General features: G+C 46.8%; 6 protein-coding genes and 1 non-coding gene across 7 annotated transcripts; 4 read left to right on the forward strand and 3 right to left on the reverse strand.

The window, feature by feature from the left end:
• The first annotated feature begins 682 nt into the window (after positions 1 to 682).
• LOC128726383 (intraflagellar transport protein 88 homolog) lies at positions 683 to 3,295 on the forward strand. The gene is made up of 4 exons (XM_053820188.1): positions 683 to 1,648; positions 1,717 to 2,061; positions 2,125 to 2,953; positions 3,015 to 3,295. The coding sequence occupies exons 1-4, from the start codon at positions 683 to 685 to the stop codon at positions 3,293 to 3,295; spliced, it is 2,421 nt and encodes an 806-aa protein (XP_053676163.1).
• Positions 3,296 to 3,380: 85 nt separating this feature from the next.
• Positions 3,381 to 5,426, reverse strand: LOC128724737 (uncharacterized). Its single transcript, XM_053818459.1, has 3 exons — positions 4,519 to 5,426; positions 4,280 to 4,454; positions 3,381 to 4,202 (listed from the first exon to the last, which is right to left on the reverse strand). The coding sequence occupies exons 1-3, from the start codon at positions 5,424 to 5,426 to the stop codon at positions 3,411 to 3,413; spliced, it is 1,875 nt and encodes a 624-aa protein (XP_053674434.1). The 3' UTR covers positions 3,381 to 3,410.
• Positions 5,427 to 10,467: 5,041 nt separating this feature from the next.
• Positions 10,468 to 11,426, forward strand: LOC128726390 (cuticle protein 8-like). Its single transcript, XM_053820196.1, has 2 exons — positions 10,468 to 10,485; positions 10,830 to 11,426. Exons 1-2 carry the CDS (start codon positions 10,468 to 10,470, stop codon positions 11,424 to 11,426), a joined length of 615 nt encoding a protein of 204 aa, XP_053676171.1.
• A 658-nt stretch (positions 11,427 to 12,084) lies between these two features.
• On the forward strand, positions 12,085 to 12,157 carry Trnav-cac (transfer RNA valine (anticodon CAC)). Its single transcript has one exon. It is a non-coding gene; the product is annotated as a tRNA-Val (tRNA).
• Positions 12,158 to 13,212: 1,055 nt separating this feature from the next.
• LOC128727389 (cytochrome b5) lies at positions 13,213 to 16,534 on the reverse strand. The gene is made up of 3 exons (XM_053821299.1): positions 16,361 to 16,534; positions 14,439 to 14,632; positions 13,213 to 14,311 (listed from the first exon to the last, which is right to left on the reverse strand). The coding sequence occupies exons 1-3, from the start codon at positions 16,472 to 16,474 to the stop codon at positions 14,233 to 14,235; spliced, it is 387 nt and encodes a 128-aa protein (XP_053677274.1). The 5' UTR covers positions 16,475 to 16,534; the 3' UTR covers positions 13,213 to 14,232.
• An 849-nt stretch (positions 16,535 to 17,383) lies between these two features.
• Positions 17,384 to 18,246, reverse strand: LOC128727547 (nucleoside diphosphate kinase). Its single transcript, XM_053821469.1, has 2 exons — positions 18,023 to 18,246; positions 17,384 to 17,879 (listed from the first exon to the last, which is right to left on the reverse strand). Exons 1-2 carry the CDS (start codon positions 18,194 to 18,196, stop codon positions 17,547 to 17,549), a joined length of 507 nt encoding a protein of 168 aa, XP_053677444.1. The 5' UTR covers positions 18,197 to 18,246; the 3' UTR covers positions 17,384 to 17,546.
• Positions 18,247 to 19,577: 1,331 nt separating this feature from the next.
• LOC128723718 (sideroflexin-2) lies at positions 19,578 to 20,999 on the forward strand. Its single transcript, XM_053817484.1, has 5 exons — positions 19,578 to 19,726; positions 19,804 to 19,974; positions 20,067 to 20,418; positions 20,492 to 20,631; positions 20,706 to 20,999. The coding sequence occupies exons 1-5, from the start codon at positions 19,578 to 19,580 to the stop codon at positions 20,860 to 20,862; spliced, it is 969 nt and encodes a 322-aa protein (XP_053673459.1). The 3' UTR covers positions 20,863 to 20,999.
• Positions 21,000 to 21,717: the final 718 nt, after the last annotated feature.

The raw sequence follows: 21,717 nt of genomic DNA on the forward strand, positions 1-21,717 counted from the left end.
GTGTCAAAGAGTTACGAGATTTAAACGAAAGGAAAGAAATTAAAATAAGATCGGCAAGGCAAAAATAATGACAATTAATGTTTTCCAGGTTGAAGAATCTAAAATTCATGCCCAATAATCATTAGCAGCAGATTTTAAAAATAATTGCTCTCTAACTTACGAATTTACAATCCCACAGAAATTACAGCTATTTTTATGAACCATAGAGCGATTAAACATGTCCAGTGTGCTGCACGGTAAATCGGAGCTATCGTCGTCTCCCTCTTACTGCTGCCAGTTGCATGCAAGCGTTCCATCACAGATATTTGCTCTCGCTCTTTCACAACCAAGCGAAACGACGATACTCAGAAGGCGAAAACCGAGCGAAAACAAATCAAACTGAACGTTATAATACGTTTTCTATTGAGAAAGCGGAAAAATTATTGAAATTCGCTGCAAAGTATGCGACACGAATAAAAGAAATAAAATTTTTCTCAAAAACACTCTTTCGAGAAATCAAATTAAACCAAATCATGTGTAGAGCCCGAATAAAAAAGGTTTTCGTCGCACATGAGGTTTGTGGCTCGACGTTACCATAGCAACGTGCCTATCAAAATATGCGCAAAACAAATTGTTCACGCGGTGGCGAGTTGTAAAACGAGAATTTTCTCAACACGTAGTGAAATATATTCCCCCGGTACAAATGGATTCTAACTTTGACGACGACATTTACGGTGGCTTTAGTGGGGTGACGAATAAACTGTTCAACTATGACGCCAAAGAGGACCAAGCGTTCCAAAATGCTGTTCGAACATCGAGCTACGGAAAGAAGGCAACCACACCAAAGTTCTTCTGGAACGGTGACAAACTCGGTTCAGCTGAACCGGCCACGGCAATGGCAAGACCTTCGACCGCCATCCGACCCGTCGGTTACTCCTCACACAACTCCAAGCTGTTCGATCCGCTGAACCAGGCCGCGAAAAAGATCGTCGTGATGGAAAACAGGAAGGAGGAAACGCCCGAACAGCGGTACAAGAATCTGGAGACAAAAATCTACTCCCTGCTGGAGGAATCAATCGTTGCCAGTACCGGTTCCAAACCGGACATGGCGGTTGGGTTGGCAAAAGCGAAGGAAGCATCCTCGCTCGATCGAACGCTGCTCAGGATGCGCGATCAGGACGGAGGAACGTACACGCACAACTTCGATCTTACGTTCTTCGTGCTGTTCAATCTGGCCAACGTGTACGCCAAGAACGAGATGTACATCGAGGCCCTCAACACGTACACGCTGATGACGAAGAACAAAATGTTCCCGAACGTGAACCGGCTCAAAATCAACATGGGCAACATTTACTTCCATCTTGGGCTGTACACGAAAGCGATCAAGATGTACCGAATGGCGCTGGATCAGGTGCCGGGGAATCAGAAGGAGCTGCGGCTTAAGATCACGCACAACATTGGCATTCTGTTCATCAGGATGGGTCAGTACTCGGACGCGGCAACGAGCTTTGAGTTTATCATGTCGGAAAAGGGCGATCTCAAGACGGGGTTGCACCTGATTTTGTGCTATTACGCGCTGGGCGACGTGGAAAAGATCAAGCACGCCTTTCAGCTGTTGCTAGACATTCAGATCGACTACAACGAGGAGGAGAAGGTGTTCCAGGCCAACGTAAGTGCCGTAGTGCAAGGAAAATCGGTCACCATACAACAACTAATGTGCTAATTCTCTTTTTGCAGACGAATCCCTCGTACGAGTACATCAACGAGCTGATCAAGTCGGACGAGCTGCATAACTACGAGCGCAAGTTGCGCCATCTGGCGGAAAAAAATATCCTCATTTCGGCGAACTTGATCTCGACGATCATCGACGACTACTTCAACGATGGGTACAGCTGGTGTGTGGAAACGATCAAAAATTCATACTTTTCGTCGTTGGCGACGGATCTCGAGCTGAAGAAGGCCGTCATATACCTCAAGCAGGACGATTACCAGCAAGCCATCGACACGCTGAAGTACTTCGAGAAAAAGGAATCCAACATCGCGATCAATGCGGCCATCAACCTCAGCTTCATCTACATTCTTGTGAGTAGTTTCTTTCACGAAAAAAAAAATGAATGTCCAGTCTTATTCCGCTTTTCCACCCAGAAAAGGGATGTCGCAACCGCGGAAAACTACGCCGAGACGGCTAAAAAAATCGACAGCTACTGCCCGGCGGCTTTCATCAACAGTGGCGTGTGCTTTTTCCTCAAAACCGACTACGAGTCGGCGAAGCTGATGTTTACCAGCGCGCTCGACATCGATTCCACCTCCTTCGAGGCGCTCTACAACATGGGGCTGATCTTCAAAAAGCTGGCCGATCACAATAGCGCTCTGTTGTACTTTCGCAAGATCATCTCGAGTCTCGGGCATGAGCAACACCCGGAAGTGTTGTACCAGATCGCCAGCCTGTACGATCTGCTCGGGGATGTCGGAACGGCGTTAGAGTACTACTTGCAGCTGCTCAGCCTGGTGCAGCAAGACAACCGGATCATTCAGAAGATCGGCGAGCTGTACGAAAAGGATGGCGAGCGGCAGCAGGCGTACCATTACCACCACGAATCGTACCGTATCTACCCGATCGAGGCAACGGTCGTTAACTGGCTCTGTTCGCATTACATCGAGCTGCAGGTGGTGGAAAAAGCGATCGGGTTCTACGAGAAAGCGGTCCTGCGTAACCCGCTTGATCCGTACTACCTTTTGCGGATTGCTGGCTGTTACAGGCGCATCGGGAATCAGCAGCGTTCGATGGCGCTGTTCCGTACGATCCACGAGATTTATCCCGAGAACACGGATTGCCTGCGGGCACTGATGCATCTGGCACAGTCACAGGGCAATGGGGAGCTCTACGAGCAGTACAGTGCCGAGCTACAGAAGCTGGAGAAGCAGAAAGAAGTTCGCCAACGCATCGGTACGAACCGGCCACCGAATTCGGGAAGTAAGTATCGAGCGTCCCGCGGAGTCCTTTCCATACACGTCCTAATCTCGATCCTTCCTAGGTTCCCGCAAGTCTAGCGGCGATTATAGTGTGCGGTCGGGAGGTCACGAAGGATACCAACCACCTGGGACCGGGTCTGGGCATTCGTCCGCCGGTTTACCATCGAAAAGTGCCGACGTATCACCCGAGTACAGCAGCAACTTTACACCACACGGTGGATATGGGTACGCCGATCCACTTGGGCCACCGCAGGAGCGGCCACGTACGGGTGTGCGTAAAAATCTCACCTTCGACGACGATTCGGATGAGGAAATAAACACCATCGACTTGCTGCCGGTTTAAATGTAAAATGCATGCATGCCGTTTAATGGATTGGTTGCTTTAAATAAATACAAATGGTAACTTAATACTAGAGTTTCATTTTAAAAAAAACGCTTCACAAACAACGGCCTTTACGTCACGATGTCACATTTATCACCAGCGAAGGATCCACGTCAGACATGAATTTGATCCACTTGCGAAACAGGACCGTTTCTTCGGGCAATTCGAGCCGTTTCAGCTCCTGTTCGATCAACAGCAGGTACTTGATGTCTTCGCGATACTCCAGCAGCAGCTCGCTAGTCACGGCCACCCCCTGGAATATCATCCGTTCGTCAGTAACAGGTTCCGGTACAATCCGCACCCCGAGGTCACGTTCTGCTTGGCCACCCGTTCGGGTTCGAGTGCGTTCTGGTGCCGGTGGAGTCTGCGGAAGGGTTTGTGCGATAATCTCCCGGAAGTAGGCAGGTATCTGGTACATATCACAGTACGCTCGGCAACCAATATACAGCAGATCGACGTACTGTTGGCGGTAAATTTCGCTCGCTTTGGTACGGGTTCGCTGTTTGCTCAGCACTGCGTAAGTTATGGCTGGACGTCCGGCCGTGTCCGGTGGCAACTCTTCGTCGCATTCTAGCCAAGCGCGCTTAAGCAGCTGTTGGAAGAATTCGCGCACGTTGCTTAGACGTGAAAGTCCGTTAAGCTTGCGGATTAGCTGCTCCGAAAGGCGTAGCCGCAGAAAGGGCGAACGCAGATTGTGAATAGTGCGGAGATAGAGAGCCACGCTGTAGTAATCGGAGGATTCCAGCGTTTTCAGCAGCTGCCGGGCGAAGTATTCGCTGTTATCTTTCACGCAGGGATACTGTATCAAACCGTCGTTGTGCTGGAACTCGCTCAGATTCACCGCCACCGTAACGAGGTTCAACAAGCGCTAAAATAATGGACATACAGGCAATGTTTATTACCAAACATCTGCTTTACCAATTTTCTTTTAGAGGTTCAACTAACCGCAAAAATGGCAATGTCCTCCGCAGGATACTGCAACGCGTTCATATTGATGAACATTTGAAACAGCTTCCTGACGAAAAGGTTCACGCTTCCGTAATCACCTTCCCATACGAGCCGGGCTATCAATGGGCAGCGTGATGGATTGCACAGGTTTTGCCGTGTCTTGGTAGGGTTGCTGAAAGAATTAGCCATCAGTTAGGTAGTGCTTCCTTACACTCCACCGCGAAGGGTACTCGTACCGGAGAATCCACATGGCGAAATCCATTTCTAACAGTTTTACCAATATCTGCAGCACCGCGAACAGCCGCTGGAAACGCTCATCCCGGGAAAGCTGATCAAAATCATAACACTGGCGGTTCTGCGACATCCAGCAGTTGTAGTTGGAAAAGAACAGCTCGCTCCCCGAAGGTGCTGGTAAATTTCTGCCACTCCGTGTGCTTCCGGTCGGTGCTTTCGCCGGATTCGATGGCTGCTCCGTTTCCATGTAATGCTCGATCAGATGAAGCACGTTCCGACAGAGACCCTCCTTTTGGTCGCATTTTGCGAAACAGGACGCATCAAGAGGCGCAAATACGATGCTCTGATAGGTGGCTCGCAAGTCCCACCGACAAGGCGGAAACAGATCGAGACACTTCTCGAGTGCTTCACTCGTCCCAAGCACGATCGTCGCGACGTCATAGTACGCCTTCAGCTCATCGGTGGGCTGGTTGATGGTAAGAATCAACTGCAATCCGGCCACGAACAGCTCCGAATCGATGAACTCCCGGCGCATCAACGCTTGGTTAACGAACTCCACGTACTGATCGGGACGTTGCTCCAGGATCTGCTCTTGCGTGTTGTTCTGACGCATTAGGCTGACGCATTTTGTACGCGCGCTACGTTTGTTGGCGTGGTGCTGAGCGCACTCGGTCACATTTCGCACACAGCTGGGCACGTAGTCAAGCGCCAACCGATCGCACACGTCGAAGTAGTGTCGTCCAAGGATTTTGTGCAATTTTTCGAACGCCAACACCGGTTGATTTGGGTTGACCGGTTCGTTCGTGCGCTCTTCCGTTAACGGCTGACTTTTCTTTGCTTTTTTCACAGCCGGTTCACGGGTTGCCCTGAGCTCTTTGTCTTGATTTGCTTCGTGCGATCCAGAGGCCATTGGGAGCGTGTTGGTGATGTTTCGTAGCTTTACTTCCTTACGAGCGCGCGAAGAGGTACGGCGAGATGGCTCCTCGTGCTGTTCAGTTAGGGGTGGAATGTTTTTCACAATGGACCGCTTTTCTCGCAGCACTGCAGACATCTTTTGTTGCTTTTTGAATTTGACCGATGAACATGACACACGAACCGTTCCTTTCGCACGCAGAGCGTACTGTATTCATAAACACAACGTAAACACAAGCACGGAATTCGTTTCGTCAATGTCTACTTTTTGAACGGCAAACAGAAGTAACAACTATTGAACCGAAAGGAGCACACAAACGAGCGACAATGAAGCACAGATAGTTATACGTATTTTATTCCGTTGGAAAACAAAGTTGGAAAGGTGGAAAACAATTTTTATCCAACCAGAATCAGTTTCCCGCGCGGGATGAAGCTCACCACTTTTTCACTGCTTTTTTCAGATGTTTTGACGCACTAACGCATCGCGTTTTGACACACCAAACGTCAAGCGAGAAGCGTTGAGGTTTAAAGTTTTGAATTTTTGAACCGATTTTCATATATTTTGCGATAAGTATAAATGGCGGTAAAGTTATTTCTAAAGCACATTGACAGCATAATATTTAAAATAGAACTCACAGCTGTTGTGAAAAATAATGAAGACAGCAATTAAATTGGTCATGGGTGGATATTTATATCGAAGTAACATTCTGATAGATCATAAAACGAAAAAGTATCATACTTTGCACAAATACTGCCATTCTGCAGAAACTTCCCTTGCCTTTAGACATGTGATAAAACAAATCCAGTTTTCTGGTAATCATACTACATCCATTCTGGCTCAATACGGAACGGAGGAGGCCTCAATACCGGCAACCCGAAAAGCATCCGCCAGGTTCGTAACAATTTCCCCATCGGTCCCGATTGTCCGCGCCGAGATGTCGACGTAACACGTAATGTTGACACCATGCTCCTCTTGCACCCCAAAACTCATGTTAATTTACCGAAACTAGATCGATTATTCGCACACAGATCGATTATACAACCAACAGAACCGCCGGGCTAGCAAACCGGCTAGCGAAAGGCGTTTAGTTGGGTAGTTTGTTTAATAAAATTAATAATGCAACCGTACGCAGCAACGCACCATTTGCACTCGATGCTCCGCCACAGTGCCCGGCTGCGGTTTTTTTTGTTTTCACGCGGCCCGGTGCGCAACAACAATCACGTGGCGCTAGCGCCGCCAGTTAGCTCATTCAGTGGCCGATTGTACTAGCTGCGCTGACAATATCGCCGGTCTTGCGAGGGCTAACGGACGAATGGAGAACAACAGCAACAACAAAAAAAGTACAACACAAGAAAGTCGATCGGGGAAATGTGTGGCTGGAAAGGGCGGAAAACCGACATGCAGACATAAAGCTAACCTCAAACGCGAACGCACGGTCCCCCTTACGCAAGCGCAAAGCCGTTCAAAATCGGCGGGATCAAGATTCGTACGAATGTTCATCAAACTTATGCACCGGCGTGATGATGACTGGCTTGTGCAAAACCAGCTCCAAAGCATCCCGACCGACGTCGCGTTAATGATGGCGTGATTTGCAGTTTTTTTTCTCCCCTTAACATCGTCTTTGTTTTCCATTTCCACCCTTCCAGCTTCGCGGGGCCCGGGGCTTGGCATCACACGAAACTGCACCCGTGGTGAGTGGAAATTGGCCACACCGTGCGGTTCGATCGCGGTGGATGTGCTCCAGATTGAGCGAAATCAATTTCCCGACGTGATGCCGTGGATACGGCCGATTGACGGGCCGATGCGCGATCAACCCAGTGAATTGGCCGGTGTCGTTGCAGGGCTCAATTTCGTCAGAGGAAAGAGAAATGGTACCGGCAGCGATCAAGCACAAAACAAAACCCCAATGGGTGACACAGAAGACACAGTCTTTTAAAAAAAAACCTCCACCATCAAGCGATATCGGCTTACGATCTTCCGTATTCAATCAACACGTATCACACGCATCAAATCTGAATAAGAAATGATAAGCAGGGAAATTAATTACCCAATCCATAATTTCGCCTGCAGCTCAGCTCTTCGAGGAAAAAAAACCCCATCAAAGTAGGCGAGCATGTTCCGACATCCAATCAATTCCTCATCAGCCACGTTCGGTGAGCTTGAGATGCGATCGTCTGGCCGGCTACACCAGGGAACGGGTGCAAAACATTTTTGCGAACCCATTTTACACAATCGCCGGTGCCACAATTCGCCACAATTCATTATCGCCCGAGCGACAGATGCAATGCTGCTGCGAAATAACCGAAACGGCAAATGTTGCACGGCCACCGCGGGTTTTTCCTTTGAAGGGGTTGGTCCTGCAAAGGGGTTGGAAAATGGCAAACACTTGCGAGCACTTGCGGCACATTACCGCACACAGGCAGGCAATCGGTGGCGGTGACCGATGGGTGATTATGCTTGCGATCGATTGGCTCCGAAACCCCAGACGTTCACGTTGACTGATTCTGGGTAATGGAGCGTGTTTCACAAATTGGCGACAGCCGGGAATGTCGGGAAGTGTAGAGAAACAAGCAGTAAAAAAAAAACAAATGTAATTTTCACCGCTCGCGAGCCTCCACCCTCTGGGGGGTGGCATTTTCTGTTGCAATGCTTGCTAAAGTTAATAAATTCATATTCATATGACGCGCACTCGCTTTTCCAAGCCTGCCCCGGGTCGATGTTACGCAGCCTTGGTGTTATGTGCACGCCTCGTTCGTTTGCGCATGTTTCCTAAATCTGCCTCCTAAATCCGCCCCCATCGCGCCTGAGCAAGTTTGATCGATTTACACACCACTTCCCCTCGGTGAATGGCAAATTTATTTTAATGAGTGACAATGTTAATCGCATGGAAAAGGGCGCCCATGAAGCACCACACGGTAACGGATTCATATGAAACGTTGCACACCAATAACCCGATGGTTCGCCGGCAAAACATGGCCCGCGATCGCGAATCGATCGTGTAATGGCTTGCCTTTGTAAAGGAAAACCCACCCAAACGATCGCCATATGCAACCCGTGCGCAAACCTTTAAAAATGCGAGTACGTCGCTCGGTTGATGAGCGATAATTAATTTTCAGTCTCTGTCTGGGTGCGCGGCTAATTAGCCACATTGTTGGGCGGCATTTGGCCGCAGGGCTGGCTTCACGTTCCCTAGCCGCTGGACGTCACTTCCGGTTCGAAGCGATCGCATTTCCTAGCCACATTGAGCCTCATCAATCTGCTCGCACTGCTACGACCCGTGGTCATTCATAAATAACGATAATCAATCTTCATCTTCACGGGACGAGGATCGGGTTGATATAATAGGGCGGGACGCATAGGAAAATGGCGCACAAATGCATGCACACGTTACGTTGTGGCGTTGTGCCGGTGAAATAAAAACACACACACAGCACCGCGCGCTTACATTGCGTCTATCGGGCGTGTAATCCGCTTGTGTGATGCCCAACACCCATGCTTATGCTGCTAAATGTGGCTAATTTGGCGCGCAAAAGGAACACACTGTTTAGCTCCTTGTAACAGACGATAATGGAGCATGCGTTAAGTGTGGCCACACTTTTCAAATTCGAAAATGTCGATTGGAAATTACATTTAATCAAATCATTTGTGTGCGAGATCAATGCGATTAGCTGCAAAGCGATGAGCTGATGATGATGAAGCTCTTTGTGAATGCTAGGTAGTGCTTTAAATGTGAATAAATATATGTAATATATTTTTTTAGGGAGACCATATTTTCATCCTTATTTAGCTAAGCTTGTCCCACATACCTTTCGGTCGAGAAATATTACTTTATTTTGTTTGCAAAGACAAGGAAATCTGCAATAAATTAAACAGCTCTCATTTTGCTTTCATTTTCCCATTCTCCTGGCGATCCATATCCAACACAGATCGCATCTCCGATCGCTTGAAAGCTTGTTGTACCTTTCTAATGCTTTTCCCTCGCGTTAAGCTGTTATCCTCAATTGGCACGATAACGATAACGGTCATTATGGGACCTGTTTCGATTATCCGCACACCGGGAAGACGTCAGCGGCCTAATCGATATTATAATCCATTTTCCGCCCCAATTTCAACCTCCCAGCGGTCTATGAACGTCGCACGATCGCGATCATTTCGGTTTCGTTTCTGTTTAATGGCATGTGTGTGTTTATGTGGGGATTTTTCTTTTTACCATTAGCCTCGCCAGGCACGCTTTTCACGTCACATCATTTCCCTCTGAACGCCGGCGCCTTTGTGTCATGCTTCTTTCTTCTTTTTTTATTATTGTTATGTCCCATCCCTACAACCAACCCTCTTCCTTCGTTCCTCCCTCTCTGCTGACTTCGTTGGGCTTTTTTTTTCGTCAAAAGCAATGCCGTCCCTCTGCTTTGCTCCCCATCCTGCCACCGGCGGTTCGATTTTCCCTACACTTTTTCCACATTAAATAATCAAACTTTACGCCGTCATGCTCCGGCCCTTCTGCCCAACCAGAGGCTCTCCCCCCCTCCCCCCCCGTAAGGTTCCCCTCGCCAAAATGGCCACAGCGAGTAATTCGCGGCTTTTGCTTGAATAACATATTTTTCTTCTTCGTTGCCCGGTACGCCGCCGCGTGGAGAAAGAGAGGTTCGTCGCCTGTTTTCCTCGCAGCAAACCGCACCGAAATCGTTTGTTTCGCACCGAAACCGGCGTGGGGAGGGAGTTGATGCTTTTTTTTTCATTCGCGATTCGGGGTTTTAGACGAATGCATTTTTCGGTACGGTTTCGCGGGTGCACACGCGTTGCAAACGGCCCCCCATTCTCTCTCCCTTTTTTCCACTTCAAAAGGGGGGCCCTGTTTCGACCTACCCTCAGCAGGGGGGCCGGTATAAATATTGTTGGCCCGCCACCGGGAATGGTACAGTCGAGCAGCGGTTTCCATCGAAGAAAGAAGCAATAGTCAGCCAAAGAATCAGCAACCTGGTTCGTGCAAGAAGAAGAGGAAAAAAACGTGTGCAGAAACAAACCCGAAGTACCTGAAGCGATGGCTTTTCTGTTCAAGGTGGGTTGGTTGATCGTGTGTGACAGGATTGGTTTTAGGTGGCGAAGAGAGTGAAAGCGGTGAACAAAAGGCCACCGAGGGGTGTGTGAGTGTGTCGGATTTCCCGGAAAACGTAAATGCATTAGCGAGTGCATTTGCAACGTTGTGGTGTGTGATTGATATGGACAAAGCAAACCAGAAGGAGATCAGCTTCGAGATGCTGCACGATCGTAACGGTCTCGATCGAGCCCGTTACCGGTGGTGTTACGGTGTTACGAGGATGCCAGTGTTATGCAAAAACCCCAGTTACAGGTGTGCTGATTGTGATGGGGTTTTTTTCTTTTGCTCTTGCGCTTCCTTTGCAGACCGTTGCCTGTCTGGCGCTGCTGTCAGTCGCGACCTGCGAGTACGGTGGCGAAGAGGATCACCACGGTCATCACGGCCCGGTGGGTTACTCGTACGCCAAGTTCAGCGGTCCTGTAAGTGGACCAGCGCATGAAGTTCACGTCGAGGACAAGCACGGCCACGGGCACCAGATCGACTACGTCGCGAAGCCGGACTACGTGTTCGAGTACGGCGTGGAGGATCCGAAGAGCAAGGTCTCGCAAAGCCGCAAGGAGCACCGGCACGAGGACGAGCTGCATGGCGAGTACAGCCTGCACCAGCCGGACGGAAAACTGCGCACGGTTAAGTACAGCGCGAACAAGCACAGCGGTTTCCACGCTGAAGTGTTGATCGATGGCAAACCGCTGCACGAGGAGGAACTGGCCAAGCTGGCACATGAAGCCGCCAGCCAGAGCGCTCACGGTGCGCAGCTGCACCAGCACCAGCACCAGTTCCACCATCAGCATCAGGACGAGCCCAAGGCGTACGGTGGCGCCGAGCAGCAGACCTATGGCGGGGAATCGTCCTACGGTGCTGAGGGTGGTGATGAAGGATCGCAGGACGAGTACTACCACTAGGGCCATCCGGCCATCCTGGGGAAAGGTCCTGTGGTCGGCCCACACCCACACTCCCTCATAGCATTACCGGAGAGAACGTGATGAGTCGAGGCGCGCGTATCTGGGCAAGGATTTCGCTAAAAGATGCGCCGCTCGCAATTGAACTGACAAAAAAACGAGCTCTCTTTTTTGTTTTGATACCTTCGATGCACTTGGCGTGACATCGAAAAAATGTTCCTATCTCTTAAGACGTTAAGCTTAGCTTCTGCTCTACCGGCACAGTGTTCGTGGTTCGTTCACTGAACAGCCCCCAAAAGCACCACTCTTTGGAACCGTTTGCCGTTGCGTAGAACGGCACCAGCACCACGAAGCTTCCGCTCAGATTTCCTCTATTTTAAGCATTCGCTTTCCCTCTAGGATACACGACGAGCTTTTCCCTGTCACCCTTCGGGCACGCGTGTTCCTACGGGAACTAGCGTGCAGTTGTTTCGTTATACAAAAACCAAAAGAAATGAACGCGAACCTCCCGCAAACGGAGGTCTAAATAAAAATGAATCGTTGAATCGTGACGTACCTTGGCTTGTGTTTTTCCTTTCTTTTCCTCGCTGGCCCAACGTGTGGTGGTGCCTGAAAAAATGAAACAATTTTTGGAGTAGTGCTTTTTGATGAGATGATACGCGTTTCCGTGGTGTAGCGGTTATCACGTCTGCTTCACACGCAGAAGGCCCCCGGTTCGATCCCGGGCGGAAACACGAGGAAAATGCTTCTTTTACCGCACTCGGGAAAGCTCGCATTTGTCGATCGACTATTTTGTGTGTCTGCTGGGGGAGTAAGGTAAAGGAAACGCAAAAAATGTGATCCTCTGGTGTCCTCCAATCTCGCTAGTATATGAAGTATTTCATCAAGTCCTTTTTTGCAAACACTGCACCGGTATTTCCTTAAGTCTTTTTTTTTAAACACTGCACAGGTAAATGTTATCCCATCTTAAGGATTCGGATGATTTTTAGATTCTTGCTACTAATAGCATGTGCTACCTAGTATACATGTATGAAAATTATCCCTTTTGACTGAAGATTCCCGGATATGGAAATTAAAATTAATTAAAAAATGCGATAAAAGATGCAAAATAGCATGAATGAGAGTCTTAAAGAGTCTATGAACGTCAATGAATTAAAAATTTTAAGTAAATGAGTAACGTTCACAATCAATTAGCGGCTTATAGAAGGATTGAATTGGAGTGTACAGCGCCTATAGCTATGCTATGAGTTCCGCACAACGTCTGTTCGTGGTTTGTTGATGAGGTGCTGTTTAGGTAGCCCAATTTGTTGAAATCTAAAACTCAGGAGATGTCGAATTTATGCAACGAATCGCTAAGCCAACTAAATAGCCCTCCTTGATCTAATGTGATGATCCTCGATCTAATGTGGTCTGAAATCGATGATCCTCGAAACGATCTGTCATTTACGTAGGAGCTGCTGCAAGTTGAACCAATCTCCTATTCATTTAATTACTGTACTCATGTAGACTGTGATTGCCAATGTACTGGCGGTACATTAGATCCAGAACAAATGGTGTATTGATGTCCCACAAGACGTTACCGTTTTAAACGATGTTGGTTTAATGGAGAAGAAGTTGAATGGAAGAGATTGTGATTAAACTGAAGTGATATCGAATCCGAGATATCGATTAAACTGAAGAGATATAATGTTTAAAAATATATACTAACAATCTTAATTATTTCGGATTTCGATTTGCATGAGCAATATTTATGTATAAATTTCGGTTTATTCTCGTAACGTTTGCCCCGTTTTGGTAGACACATGGGAAACAAAATTAATATTTAAAAAACAAACAGGCATCCATGTTGCAGTAAAGACGCAGAATTAAACCTTCCCCATTGTAGATTTGATACAGTAAAAAAAAAACAAACAAATGCATGCGAATGAACCGCGTGATCAATGGAAGGATAGCACATTACACCCCGATAGAATGGTTTAACAATAAAAAAAAGTCGTATATAAAGTATATCAAGTTACTAACGTTCAACTAGCTGGAGAACATGTTTGATGAATTTTCGCGGTGCGGCGTTGGTTGCGACAACCCGATTTAATAAGAAACGGACGCTGATAGCGGCTGGTTAGTGTTTGTTCGATATGCCCTAACGGCGGGATAGTTCCCTATCCCAAACCCTGACTGCGCCGGGCCACTCCCTCTAGGTATGTATGTAAGGCAGTCTATGAAACTTTGGTATCCTACTTTTCGTAGAAAAATGAAAGAGGTACGCCATCCACCTTACCGTTCGGTTAGCGCGGTGTCGATTGAACTATTGGTCAGAATTTCTGACCACAATGGGGTTTTTTTTCGCATAAAGGCTCTCAAACAATGTCTCAGAATCCCGATGTAAAGTCCACCCGATCGTTAGTATTGGCTCGAAGTGTTGATAGATTGATTTTCACTAAAAAAACGAACTACCTCTTCTAAATATGCTTGGCCTGGATGGATGCTTTGTCCTCCGTTGCGATCTTCCGAAGGCAGAATTGCTGCAGATTGTATCGACGTTCCGTGCTCTACGTTGCATTAGGTATCATAAGAGCGTGTTAGTAGATATTGCCCTCCCAGACCGCACCAGCGTCGAGAACGGGCACAGTATTGCCTGGAATGAACAATCCTTTTCTTGGCAGATGCACCGCTGTTTCCCCATACAGAAGCAGGACGAACTTTCGCTTTGTTTTGTTCCCATTCGTTCGTTCCGCACGTTCACCACCAACTCTCGCTCGTTCTCTGCCTCACTTATTAGCTTAAGGTAAATTGGAAATAAAGACGATCCCTACTGAGTGAAGTAGAACCGGTAGAGGATGGTCGCGAGCAGCCCCAAAATCAGTGGCACTATCCACTGCTTCAGTTGACTAAAGGTTGAATATAAAAACATGGAAAAAATACAAAGATTACAAACCGGTACACAATGTGATAAGGCGCTAGAAGGGGCTAGGGAGAAGGGGGGGGGGGGGTAAGGCGAGGAAAATAGAAACTCACTTATCATCCTGCTGTTCCGTTTTCCAATCCGGTTCCTTCTTTACCGGGACCTGCTTTCTTTCAGACTCAATCAGCTCTCCTACTTTGAACTTCTTCATCATCTCCCGTGCATCACTGCTATGGCCCACATCCTCAAAGGCTTCCGTCGCTTCCTTGCCTGCCTGTTCCAGAAGGACCTCCTCACCACCAGGATGCTATTGCAAGGACACAGTACGAAGGTTTTGGAGGGCAAATTAAGAGTCTGCTCATTTGGTTGAGTAAGAATGATTTATCGCTTTAGGTGTACGTGATATGGGCGTCTTCTAGAATGTTCTTTAATGCGGGAGCTAGTTAGTAAGCTAAGGGGATGGGACATATCTGACATTTCACCTCACGATCGCGGACGGCTTAGAAACTCCAGCAGCTCAAAGATGAATCAAGATTGTTATCTATAAAAATGACAAGCAGGTTTGTCTTCTTCCACCGCGCCTTCATCTACCCTTAACTGACCAGGTTTCACCAGATTGTGCAAATCATCATGACGATACCGATACCATATCTTATCGTTAGCTGCGTTCCCCATAGACGGTACAATAATAATTTTTACGCGACCGCACGTACTCAATGCTACACTAACTGAGTACATCAAGAATATTTCAATATCACATTACGGTTAATATATTAATTTAGCCTTAATTATAAACCAAATTTAACATCTTCAAATAACCTGATCATGCGCTAAGCAATCAACCCCATTCAGGTTAAGAATTTACAAACATATGTAAAAAATCAGTGGCCTTCTAGCATGGATTGTAAGCTAGCCGTTATCGACATTGAAACAGCTGTTTACAGCAAAATTACAAAAGCACACCAAGCGTGCTGAATCTCCGAGAAACGCGTTTGTTCACGGAAAAAGTAAAAAAATCGTTCCTTCAGGGTCAAATCGTTGCATGCTCTTCGATTCAAAGTGTGCATGGAGAACACGCAAACCGACTGCACTGATTGCAGCACCGAGATCTTCTACGGGAATTGTTTTCGTTCTCGCCAAAACTGCCCAGCTATAATTTGTCTTTGACAGCGGACATTACGTGCTCGATTTCCGTTCAAATGAGCACACACAAAAAATGGTTAATAGTGTTTTTTTTGTTCGCCCCACATACACAACCTGCTCGAGCGTGTGACGATCGGCTCCATGGAAAAGAATGAAGCAATAAAGTCGACAGCCTACTAAGTCTGCGATGTCTAACGACATTAAAATAATCACCGAACCATACGGGGGAACCAATGAAAATGCACACCATTCGAGGCGGGTTTGTAAGACGATCATGGCACAGTCCCGGACACTATCGCTAGCGGTCAGTAGCCTTGAACTTTGATCATCAGCATGATTTGCAAATATCGCGCACATCGATGGTTAAAGATGATATGCAGGGTTAGAAAAAAAACGCCCTCCCGTTTGCCACCACACACCATTCTCCTTGCCACCAACGGGCGCGGGTCCACTCAGCTGAATCGTCATCTGTTCCACCCGTCAAGTTTCGGGTGATCTTGTGTTTTCATCCCCGTGGCTGTTTGCAATGCAAATTCGTTATCGGTCGCACGGGGTCGTTGCGGGATGGCGAAACGTATTTTTAACCCGCCATCCACCGGTATATCCCCAATTCCATTACGCAATGCGCTTACGAGCGGTAAATGTTTCTTTTCTCCAGTTTATCAGCTTCACCCGTCCGCCCGGCCAGAGGAGCGTTTCAACGGGCGACACTGAGTTTGTTAACTTATTCGTCCGGATAGTGCCTCTAACGGTGATTAGCCGCCTTCCTCGTGGCACTATTAAGGGTGCACGCGACGCGAGGGTTTCCTAGCTATGGGTACCTAATTTGGGCTTTATCGATACCATGGCGATAGGTGGCTCTCTCCAGGGCGGAAAAGCTGCACTGATTTACCTCGTTCAGAAACTGCGTCACATCGTAGATGTCGTTGTGGATGACGATCCAGGTGGATTTGTTCGTGTTGTGCGATTTCACCTCCGCCAGCGAGTACGTTTTCACTTCCGACATTGTATTGCACTTAGAGAGGTGATGTTGATTTCGAAGAGCGATCAAATACACGTTCGTACCCCGTGCTTTTTTGTGTTACTGTGACGTTTGCTTTTGTGTGACCTCAGCGTCGTGCCAGATTACACGGCGCGTAAATAGCAGATCAGACGGTCACGGCGGGCCGTTTTTACCACCGAGTGGAGAGCTTTACTGCTGGTGATGCACCAGAACTGCCACCGGCTCATAAGCATTTATTATATGCAATTTCAGAGTATTTTTAGGAAAGGACGGTTCCTATGAGAGGAAATTTTGCAGCTTAGCGTACGCCAAAGGTTCCTTTTTTTAATTTAACTTGCATTTTTCATATGAATCTCCATCAATGTGCTTCATGTAATGCCGGTCTTCTACTTACTTACTTAGTAAGTAGATCTTCTACATATTGTAATATTCCACATTACGAATGTGCTATCCTTCGGCATCGAAACGATGATCCACAATAAGCCATCGCTCCGCGTGCATCTATTATTGCATCGGGCATCAAGATGCACTCACCCTCCTGTTTTCAATAGGACTGAGGTTTATGACAATAGCGCCGTTGGTAAATATCAACAAATTTAATCAGCGAAATTGTTTACGAAATGGAAGTCGTTCATCATTATATTGTCCCACGGCCCATTACTCCGTTAATTATAGGCATTCCATAAGGCTATCATTTATTGTTTACCCTTCCGCAAGGGAATAAGCCCACCAACACTTACGTATTAACTGCAAGTCGAGAGTATCGATCAGGTGTTACGAGGTGACCACGTAAGCAAATATGCCTGCAACACCTCCCCACGGAGGTTCTAAGCTGGGGGATAATTGTTTCTTCCATAGCAAGCTTATCACGTTCACCTTTACTATTTCTCAAGGTCAAAAGTACTACAGAAGTGCAGATGTACGTGATAGTGTTCTTGCATTTATTCTCTGTCATTTTTCATCTCGTCTTCTCAAGAAGCACTTGATAAATGCGATGGAGTAGCACATAAAATTGTATAAAATAAAAAAGGAATACTCCTACCCGCGCAGCGTCGAACACCGCCTACACAAATGCTTACTCGTACACCCATCCTTCTGCGGCCGGGGTCCAGGAAACCAGTTCCTCATCCTTGAACCACAGAGCGATTTCCTTGTTCGCCGATTCCACGGCGTCCGAACCGTGGATGATGTTACGGCCAACCTGGACGCACAGATCGCCACGGATGGTTCCCGGCTCGGAATCGGCGGGGTTGGTGGCTCCCAGCATCTTGCGGCCAGTCTTGACGGCGTTCAGGCCTTCCCAGACCATCGGCACAACCGGACCGGAGCTCATGTACGTAACCAATCCGGGGAAGAAGGGACGAGCGGACAGATCGGCGTAGTGCTTCTCGAGCAGGTCCTTCGATGGCTGTGGGTGCAACAAGGGTCGATATTAGCGATTAATTTATCCCCCATTTCGATTCGAGAGCACGTTTTTTCACTTATAGGTTATGATCACGCGAAGCCGACCCGGTTCAAGCGCGGCTCCGGAGCAGAAAAGCCATTACTTACCCACATGAACTTCATGGCGACCAGCTTGAAGCCCTTGGCTTCGAAGCGCTGGATGATTTGTCCGACGAGCCCCCGCTGGACTCCATCGGGCTTAACCATGATGAAGGTACGTTCCTTGTTAGCGGCCATCGTGGATGAAATTAACGAGAAAAATGCAAGGACTGATACGATCATACAAAAATGCTCGCACACAAGATGGCTTTCGCAACCCGAAGAACTAATTTTAGGCCGGTGCAAAACGGGCCGGACCGGTTGGAACAAATTGACGTTTGACTAAGCGAAGCATGACAGCAAGATGGCTCGCTCCAGAGAACGTGACCCAAAATTGGACTTCGTTACTTCTTGCTAGATGATATGAGATGTTGGCTGGTTATCAGCTATATTGCTTTTTAAACAGTAGTAGGTAAAGTAGTACTGTACAGAGAATTTCATCTCAAGTACATATACTAGCGGATTTCAGGAGACTTCATGTAACATGACTTTAAATGGCTGCTAAACTGTGTTTTAGAATTATTGCTAACAGAACCTACGCCTCATGAGCTGCAAGTTTATTCTAAAGTAGCTAGAAAAGTTATTTAAATCTTAATTCGTAGAAAATCAGGACATTTATAAAAATTTCCCGAGCCTCAAAACAGCTGTTCTGCATGTAAACAAACGGTGGCTCGAGTGACATCTCCACTTCAACACACACACCTGGTTGCTAGATGAACCTTGGCTGCAGTAAGGCATTGAATTTTCCATTGCACATGCACCGGCTGTTGACAGACACAATTCGTGTGTATTTTGTGCAGTGGGGTGGAGCGCAAATCTTCGTGTCTGCTTATTAAACTCGGTAAAGTTATATGAAATTGAAAAAATATTCGTGTTCTGGCGGTGTGCAAAGATTGCTCAGCAAATCAGCTACACGTGCGACTTCAAGCATCTGCGCTGCCAACGACTAGCTCTTTATTAAACTCAGTCAAAAACGAGTGCTGCTAGTTTGGAAATAATTACTATGTGCGTGTGTGATTGCGTTTGAAAATCATTTTTTGGGTAGAAAGCTAATCGATCATACTATAGAAGAAAATTCGTAACAATTCACAATTGATATATCTATCTTGTTTGAAATGTGGGTTTGATTCTAGGGCGAAAACTGTTGAAAAAGGACAAACGAATATTTGGATTCCTAGTTAGTACATGCCAGTTGGCGTCCTTGCCAGCTATCACCTGGGATGTGCTAGTTTGAGGTCAAAGATTAGTTCCCAGAATATGCGTAGGAGTTTTGAAGATTTTTTAGGTATTTGAAAAAACGTGATCTTTTGCTTAAGAAGAAATTAAATTAATAACTCATTGTGAATATAAGTTTTCCATAATTTTGTGTCATAACAGAAATATGAAGAAAAAAAACCTTTAAGAACGATCTAACATTATGTAACTGCAAGAAACACTGTTTACGCCAAGAGCTTGTTTTGTTGCAAAGCAATCATACAATGTAGCAAATGAGCCCGTTGAATTTAATGCCCACATTTCCTGTTCTTTTTTTGAACTTTTGAACTGAATACTTTATTTTCAGAACATGTCAAAAATTGATATCGTTCAGCCATTATGGGATCTGAACACCTTCACCGGACGCCTGAAGCACTACTTCTGGATAACTGACCCACGCACATGTTTCGCCACCGACGAGGAGCTTGATCGTGCGAAGGAGCTATATTTAACCGTCAAGTGAGTGCCCCTGCCTGGTTGCTAGTGCCATTGAAAAGCGCTTTATTTATAACCCCAAACCATCCGTTGTTGTTTAGGGCTGGTACGATACCGCAAAACACGACCATCGATCAGATACATTATGCAAAAAAGTTGTATGAAAGTGCATTCCATCCGGACAGCGGTGAAAAGCAGAATGTGTTCGGTCGCATGAGCTTTCAGATGCCCGGTGGTATGGCCATCACCGGTGCAATGCTCCAATGGTACAAGTAAGTATGGACGGGAGGAAAATGGCGCGTAAAAAAACGTGCTCACCAGGCGCCCACCATTGTCCACGTGTGTATGTTCTTCTCTCCCGTAGAACAACGACAGGAGTTGTCTTCTGGCAGTGGGTTAATCAGTCCTTCAATGCGCTGGTGAATTACACCAATCGTAACGCAAATTCGTCCCTCTCGACCACGCAGCTAGGTGTGGCATATGTTTCTGCAACAACGTCCGCGCTAGTGGCGGCAGTTGGGTATAAGGCCTACCTGACGAAGCGTGCCACACCGCTGTTTCAACGATACGTACCCTTTGTGGCGGTTGCGGCTGCCAACTGTATCAACATACCGCTGATGCGCCAGAATGAGCTTATTTACGGCATTGGCATCGAAGACGAAAATGGAAACGTGGTCGGGTCGAGCAGGCTTGCCGCCGGCAAAGGAATTGCGCAGGTTTGAATGCTGGAAAGGGGGGCACATGTCGGCTTCGGTTACGGCATATGGTTGTTGTTTTTTTAAATTTTAGGTCATATTCTCTCGCATTGCCATGTGCGCGCCTGGAATGTTAATTCTGCCTGTCATCATGGAACGATTGGAACAGTACCATTCCTTCCGGCGGTTGGCTATTTTACATGCTCCATTCCAGGTTATGGTCGTTGGTTGTTTGTAAGTACATTCGTCGAGTGGGTGGTTTAAATCGGTTTAAATTTCAAAACCGCCATTTTTATTTTTGCTCGCAGCTTAACGGTAATGGTTCCGACGGCGTGCGCATTGTTCCCACAGAAAGCAGAACTAAGCACAAGTACGATGAAGATGCTCGAGCCGAATTTCTACGAAGAAATGCGCAAGAAAACGGACCGCATACCGGAGGTGGTGTACTTCAATAAGGGTTTGTAAGGGATACTGAAGAGGGTGTTAATAGCTGTTACTAGCCACTGAAAAGCAAGAAGGCCCATTTTCCTCACAATCCAGCATCACGCTGTGTTTCATAGAATGAAGCAAAAGTCATAATATATTAATTGTCTGCTGGTAGATCGTTAAAACACGTGTTTGCATGCCGTAAACGTGGTTGTGTTGTTTCGGGATAGATTTGGAAAGAAATCAATTTGGTTTTGACTATAAGAAACATTATAATGCCTTAAAACAGTTCTGCTAGCAGAAGGATTGTTAAATTTGTGGTAAAAAAGCAAGTCATAACAGCTATTGATATCATTAAATCAGCTTTTAAATTTCACAATTTTTGAATTTACGAAAATTCCACGACACGGTTGTTAAACCAACGCAAACCAGCTGATTGTAAACATTGCGAAACCCGTCACCTGTCAAATCGCCGTCCAATATGGCGACCAGCGAACAATTTGAGCTGACCTGGTTTATCCACTTACCTTGATGTTTGTCGATTGATGTGTAAAAAAAAAGTTATTGCGATAATTTACGAAAAGCTTCTTAGTGTCGCTTGAAAGAAAAACAAAAGAATACCCAGCCCAATTGCAGCTGGCAGTGATTGAAGCTTTGTTACGTTCGGGGGATGATGAAACGTGACAACGAAAACTAAACCACGAACACGTCGATTTGCAAATTGCGCCCCATTCGCTCCAGAAAAGAGACCTCCCGTGGAAGTTCTGTAGCGCAAAATGTCTCCTCCACATGAAATGAAAGGTTTTCTTGTGCTGAAGTGAAAAACACAGTAAATTCGAAGCACCAGCGCACGGTTTTGGATGTGCAAAATGTTCCAAAAAGACCAACCGAACG

This window comes from Anopheles nili, chromosome 3 (genome assembly GCF_943737925.1).
Source record: "Anopheles nili chromosome 3, idAnoNiliSN_F5_01, whole genome shotgun sequence".
Lineage (NCBI taxonomy): Eukaryota > Metazoa > Arthropoda > Insecta > Diptera > Culicidae > Anopheles > Anopheles nili.